The sequence below is a fragment of the Acanthisitta chloris genome, unplaced genomic scaffold, assembly GCF_000695815.1.
Source record: "Acanthisitta chloris isolate BGI_N310 unplaced genomic scaffold, ASM69581v1 scaffold16478, whole genome shotgun sequence".
NCBI lineage: Eukaryota > Metazoa > Chordata > Aves > Passeriformes > Acanthisittidae > Acanthisitta > Acanthisitta chloris.
Window position 1 is genome coordinate 21,429 of NW_008688869.1, and position 7,181 is coordinate 28,609.

At 44.5% G+C, this 7,181-nt stretch overlaps 1 protein-coding gene across 1 annotated transcript in view; it reads left to right on the forward strand.

Moving 5' to 3' along the window:
* RCAN1 (regulator of calcineurin 1) overlaps nucleotides 1-3,315 on the forward strand; it is a 4,405-nt gene extending 1,090 nt beyond the window's left edge. Inside the window, exons 2-4 of the mRNA XM_009081209.1 lie at nucleotides 731-904; nucleotides 1,783-1,942; nucleotides 3,152-3,315. Coding sequence (XP_009079457.1) covers nucleotides 731-904; nucleotides 1,783-1,942; nucleotides 3,152-3,315 — 498 coding nt within the window. The remainder of the gene's footprint in view (nucleotides 1-730; nucleotides 905-1,782; nucleotides 1,943-3,151) is intronic.
* The last annotated feature ends 3,866 nt before the right edge of the window (nucleotides 3,316-7,181 follow it).

Genomic DNA, 7,181 nt, shown 5'->3' on the forward strand with positions numbered 1-7,181 from the left:
TAGTTTGTGCATCAAGTGAAGCTTTTCAGGAAGAAAACTGATTTTTTTTGGCCAAATTTCTGCCTTTTTATAGCATCTTTGCAGCTTTTTTTTTGCCCCTCCTAAATCAAACTATATGAGGAAAAGCTGATGAGATTTGATGTGATTTTCTGTGCTTGTTTCTTTGGGCTTTGGAGTCATCTTCTTTGGAGTTTTAGGGAGAGAAAATCCCTGGAAACACCTGAAACTGGAATGCTGAGTCGATTGCCAATCCCTGCAGTGAGGACCGGTGGCTGTTCTCAGGGTGAGGGGAAACACTTGGGCAGCTCCAGAAGGGATAACATGTTCATTTTCCTAACTGAAAGGAAACCAGATGAAATTCCTGGATTTATGCTGCAGAGTCACTGAGGAAAATCACAGCTTGGCTATTTTTCTCCCTTCAAACTGTTATGGTGATTCCCTTCAAAATTCCACATTGAGGGAAAGGATTTCTTTTCCATATTTTACCACTATTATTGCTAAATTGTCCAACACTTATGGGTCATCTCTTTTTCATAAGGAAAACATGGGAGAAAAACTCACTAGAGGAAGAACGAGGAAGAAAACTAAAGCTGAGCTGTTCCAATCCATCAAGATTCCAAAGTGGCACTTTGCTCTTAGTAGTAAATTCTAATTATTTAGTTTATTTCTTTATTTCTTTATGGAAAATTGAGGTTGTATATTCATTTTTTCCTCTGCTCCTTCCTTCCAGGCCAAGTTTGAGTCCCTGTTCAGGTCCTATGATAGAGACATCACCTTTCAGTACTTCAAGAGCTTCAAGAGAGTAAGAATCAACTTCAGCAACCCTCTGTCTGCAGCAGATGCCAGAATCCAACTGCACAAGACAGAATTCCTTGGGAAGGAAATCAAACTCTACTTTGCTCAGGTAAATCCTCATGTGATTCTCCTTAGAGCAGAACTTAGCCCTCATAAGCCTCGTGGTAATGCTAATCAGCACTGTGAGATGGTTTTAGGTTGATTAGAGGATCCCAATTTGTTCCACAGCTCCATGGATTTGGGAGCTGTTGGTTGGCATTTATGCCTCCCTCTGGATTGTTTGGATAACTTGGAGAAAGGGAATGGGTGATGGGAATCAGCACAGCCGAGGAACAGAAAGGGATGGGAGAGACTTTCCCTGCCGAGAGCACACACAGGTGTGTGAGGGATCTCTGGGGGCATCCAAGGGGTGGAGCTGCACATTCCAGGCTTTTCCTGTGGCTCCTGTTCTTGGGGATCTCCATCAGAGCAACTCAGGAGCTGCTAAAAACTCAGGAGCTGCCTGGGCTGTGCTGCTAAGGAAACTCAGGTTTGGGGAATCTGGATGCATTCTGGGATCTGCACTGTGTGTTCTTCTGTAAATTAAATGGGGATATGAATCCCTGTATGTTTTGACTATCCCTAGGGACATTCCTGAAGGAATCAGTTCATTTCTATACCCCCTGGAATTCTCATCCCTCTCACTTGTGGCCATGAGCTTTAACCCCCATTTGCCGTTAGGGCCTTAAAGCCCAATCCAACTTCTTGCTCCTCCAGGATTTGAAGGAGAGAGGTTCTGTTTTAAAGGAAGAAACACTTGATTGCATGTTCCATGGAATTCATGGAAGTGTTGGAGCATCTTGAGTCATTCCCATCAGGCAGGGACATGCTGCCACCCTGAGTGCCTAGGAGAGCATCACATCCCTCTCAGCCTGGAAACACCTCCTCAGCCATGGATTCATGGATAATAATGATCAAAATTTGGCTTCTCTGCCTTTGTTTTTCCAGACTTTGCACATTGGAAGTTCCCACTTGGCACCACCAAACCCAGATAAACAGTTTTTGATCTCCCCTCCTGCCTCTCCACCTGTGGATTGGAAGCAAGTGGAAGATGCTACTCCAGTTATTAACTATGACCTTTTATATGCTATTTCCAAGTTAGGACCAGGTAAGGAGGTGTGGGAACAGGATTTGGCTGGAGTAAACCATCCTTAAGCAAAAGAAAAGCTGTGGGATTTTTATCCTGTGGGATTTTGATCCACCTGCTTAGGGAACAGCTTGTCCTGGCAGGAGGAAGAGGTGGAGAAAAGGGTAGGGCAGAACTTTCAGCTCCTGCCTGTAAGGTCTTTATCCCTCAGGAATCCTCTTGATGGATCAATTTTCATCCAAGATTGCATGTTCCTGCAGTCCTGTTTGGAAGCAGAACTTGGTTTTGACTGAATACATGGAAGGAATAACTAAACAGCACAACTCCTCCTGGTTTTTAGGCCAATTCAGAGCTTATTCTTTGCTCCAAGTTTTCTTCTCAGGTTTTAGGTCTTCAAATAAATACTTCAGGGCTTCCCAAGCAGGAAAAGTTGGTCCTTTTCCCTCTCTGAAAGTTCTGTGATCCCTTTTCCCCTGAGAATTTCCATGCAGGTTGGGAATGTTGAGCCCTAGAAAGCTCTTCCTCTGCACTGGGATGTTGATGACTTGGCCCCAAGGGTTGAGCAGGGATTGCTCCAGCACAGTGTGTGTTCCTAGGCATGACAGAGCCTTTTCCTCCAGGGCATTGGTCTTTGGGCCCCTTCCCGTTCTTCAGGCAGCTGAGGAAGTGGAGCAGAGAGCATTCCAGAGCCTTGGCTGAGTCCCAGGGGTGAGCACCTCGTGTGTGAGGCACTCCTGTGCTCTCTATGGAGTCTCAGAGGGAATGAGGGGAGAGAGACAAGGGGAAAATACTGGAGAGACGATGAGGGAAGAGGTGAAAGGAAATAGTTTGGTGCTTTCCCTGACTGAACATCAAATTTAAGTCACTTAATGGATTTGCCTCCTTCCTCCTTCTCCCTCCTTCTCCTTCTCCTCCTTTTTCATTTCCATTCTCCTTCTCCCTTCTCCTTCCTTTCCTTCTTCCTTTCCTTCTCCTTCCTTTCCTTCCCCTTCCTTTCATTCTTCTCCCTTTCCTTCTCCTTCCTTTCCCTTCCTTCTCCTCCCTTTCCTTCTCCTCCTCCTCCTCCTCCCCAGACAGATTCCCTTGGGACAGGTCCATGTGTCTGTCGCTGCCCCTGGAGCCCTCACGCCTCTCTCATTTTCCTGCTTCCACGTTTCCACACCTGAAACCCCTCCCAAAATCCCCAAAATTGCTCCTGTTTCACCGCTCGTGCCAATCCTTTCCCTGCAGGAGAGAAGTATGAGCTCCATGCTGCCACTGCCACCACCCCCAGTGTTGTGGTCCACGTCTGCGAGAGCGACCAGGAGAACGATGTGCAGGAGGAGCCCAAGAAGCCCAAACCCAAAATCATCCAGACCCGAAGACCAGACTATGCCCCTTCCCACCTCAGCTGAGCTCCTGTTGCTTTTCCAAGGGTTCCAAGCACACATCTGCCAGGGAATCAGCAGGGCACAGCTTTGTTTGGTGCCAACAGCAGCACTTGGAGTAGGAGAAATTCCAATAGAAGTTTGCTCAGAAAAAAACTAGAGAGAATTTTCTCCTTTATTTTGCTGCTGCAGCTGAATCCATGAGTGTATTCCCAGATCTCTGGGATCACAGCATGGGGAGAAGATGATTTGGAGACAAAACTGGACAAACTAGGTCTTTTTTTTTGGGGAAAAAAGGACTTGGGGAAAGCTTTTTTTGCTTAAATCCTCCAACTAATCCCTGTGCAGAAAAGCTAGGGATAATAGAGAGGATTTTCAGGGTGAAATATGGGAATTGCAACCCTTTTCCTTCTCCTAGGTTTTGTGCATGTGTCTTTTTTGGGCTTCTAAAGTCACTTTGCATTAATTTCTTTAGTTTCTTCCAAGTTTGTGGAAATCTGGGAATTGTTTCAAGTATTTATTATCTCGAGAATTGCTCCTAGATCTGTATATCCATAGATATTCCTACCTGGGATTTTCTTGGCATTGTTTTTCCAGCAGAATCAGAGTCCCCTCAGCATCTTTTTACTGCTGTGGAACTTGTGCATGTCAAGTTTGAGCCTTTAAATGCCTCCAAAGGGTTTTCCTCTGGAAAAATCAGGGAATAATGTGCAATAGGAGAGGGGAAATAACTGATTTGGGATGAGTTCAGGTAATTTCTATCTCTGGTAACGTTTTGGTTGCTGTGACTTGGGGGGGTGGGAAGAAAATGGAGTTTTCAGTGGATGAATCTATTCAGAGCTCTGGGATTTTTTTCAGGGAAAAATATGGTGATGGGAAAGACTCAAGGTGTGTTTGGATGAGGTTTGCTCATGGCTGGGAAGCTGTGCATAGGGTGTGAGCAGCGAGGAGAACTGGAGTGCCTTTTCCTACCCCTTCCTAGGGAAGCTCTGCTCCAGGCTGCACACTTGGATCTTTTTCTACTGGCTTTGTACATCCAGAAATCCCAATTTTCTTAGCTTTGCCTCCGATCTCAGCAGGGTTTTGGGAATGCTCAGTGCAAACTGAAGTCAGGAGGAACTTCAGGGCTCTCTGTGGTGCAGCTCGGAGTCGGTCACTGCTGACTCTGAAGTTCGGAGGCCAAAGTCTATTTTCTTACTTGTTTTTTAAACCTAACCCAGTTTTCAGTGGGGTTTTTTTGGCACTAGAACCTGTGGAAAGTCTCACTTGGTGGTTTTAGAAAGAGAGGTTTGAGGAATGAGGTGATTTCCAGAATCCAAAGGGGTTGTTCTGGTCTCAGGATGAGTTTTGTCACTGTTCGACCTCAGGCAGTTCCTTCTGCACCACATGTCCATCCAAGGCCTTGTTCACTCCGTGTTTATGGAGCAGTAGTTGTTCCAAAGGCTGTGGAAGGAAGGAATTCCTACAGGCTGTGGGATGAGGCCAGTCCAAGCTGTGGTGCAGTGGTGGCAGGGAAGGGTTGGAGGGACACAGATCTGGGGCTGGACAACAGGAATTTTCTCCTCTAATTTATTCCCTGGTAACTGGAACACTCTCTGGGCCTTACTGGCTGACTAGGCCTTGGCTCCAGTGGCATTTCCATGCAGGCACAGCTGATCCTATGGATTGCTGGAGCTGTTTTGTGGAAGAGAAGGACATTTTGGGTCCTCAGGGTGGAAGATCAAAAGAGACACCCAGTGGAGACAAACTCATCACAACTGCCTTGAAGCCTTCCCAAGATTGGTCTCCCTCTTTCTCCCGGACTTGGTGACTTCACTCAGCTTCCAATGAGTGGGATAACTCCTCTTGGTCTCCTTTGCCGTGCCGACACCTCAAGGTGTGACGTTGGCGTCGGCTCCAGGTGTGCTGGAAGCTCCGAGGGACACGATCTGGGGCCTCTGGGGACACTGACACCTCCCACTGAAGCCCTGGGAGCCTTGGAATGGCTCCTGGATGTGTCTCCTGGTGGTGCCACCACTGCCCCTACTGCAGTTTGCTGCTTGCTTGGTGCTTCTTGGCGTTGGGAAACTTCCAGGGAAAGCTCCGTTGGGATTTTCTAGGCTTGGCTAGGCCTGAGCTCCTTCGATTAAAGTGTTTTGGTGTCTTCTTTCATTGTTGTGACGTTTCTGGAGGTCAAAAAACGCTGAACTTCCAAACAGTTCTGGTTGGAAAAGGGGAAGAAAATTTTCCCAAGTCATTAGGAACCAAAGAAATTCCTTGGTGGGAGAATTAATTAATAAGTGAAATAAATCAGTTCCAAGGGAAAAAAATGATTTGATAAAATAAATTTCAGAAATGAAGTCCTAGAAAAATAAGTGGTTTAAGTTAAATTAAATGAATGACTTCCTAGAAAAATAATTGAATGCCTGAAATGTAATAAATTCATTCCTAGAAAAAAATGGAATAAATTTAGTTTAATAAATGAAATAAATTAATTCCTAAGGGGAAAAAAAGGCCAATAAATTACTTCCTAGAAAGAAAGAATTAAATACATGAAATTTAATGAGTTAAATAAATAATGTTCAAGGAAAAAAAAAGAAATTTAATCAAGAATATTAATTCCTAGAAAAAATAAAGGACATTTAATAAAGTCATAGAAAAAAAGTAATTAAACTTAATAAATGAGTTAATTTCTAGCAAAAAAAAGTAATAAATAAATGAATTCCTATGAAAAAAATTAAATTAATTCCTAGAAAAATATTGATAAAATAAATTTAATAAATTGACTAAATTAATTCCTTGGAAAATACTGAAATAAATTAAATTTGATAAATGAAATAATTTAATTCCTAGCAAACATGATTAAATTAATACATTTAATAAATTAAGGAAATGAATTTCTAGGAAAAAAAGAAATCTATTCATTAAATTGAATTAATCAATTCCAGAAACAAAATAAAATCAACGTAATAAATAAGTTAATTCCTAGCACATTAAATAAATTTCATCAATGAAACAAATTCAGTCCTAGAAAAAAACAGCTCAACAAATTAAATTAAATCAATGGATTCCTGGAAAATCTTCCCAACCTTCAGCTTGAGACACTCAATCTGAGGGACAAGTCCCAGTCCAGAACATTCCTGTTCAAACCTGATCCTTCAAGGTCCTAACAAAGGTGTCAACATCTTCCGGCCCAGGAACAATTCCTAACACCCTTAATAGCCTTCTCCTTGCCCAGAGAGGGTTTGGATTTCCCATCCCTGAGAGTGTTCCATGTTGGGACCCCTTTCATCCACAGCCCATTTTCCATATCCAGTTAAGACTGATATGGAATTAAGGTGTTGCTGTGTGGATTTAGGGGTTCATTGCTCCTCAGATATCAGGGCCCTGGGGGCTGGGAGAGGTGTGTGGGTAAGGAGGACAAGGAGGAGGGAAGAACTAATCAAACACTGTGATTAATTGCCCTCCAAAGTTCACTCTGACCTGTGTAGGTTGCAAACCTCAGGCTCCAGGAAGTGTCATAGGATGTGAAGGGGTTGGGATGGAGCTTAGAGATGATCCAGTCCCAACCCCTGCCCTGGGCAGGGACACCTCCCACCAGAGCAGGTTGCTCAAGGCTCATCCAACCTGGCTGTGAACACTGCCAGGGTTGGGGCAGCCACAGCCTCCCTGGGCAACCTGGGCCAGTGTCTCACCACCCGCACAGGGAAAACTTCTAACTAAGGTCTAACCTAAATTTCCCTCTCTCCATTTCTCCCTATTGCTCCGTGTCCTGTCCCTGCAGCTCCTAACACAGATCCCTCTGCAGCTTCCCTGGAGCCCCTTCAGATCCTGCAGGTTGCCACAACCTCCTCCAGGCTGAACAGCCCCACCCTTCTCAGCATTCCATCAGGCATTCAATCTAACAGCACCCA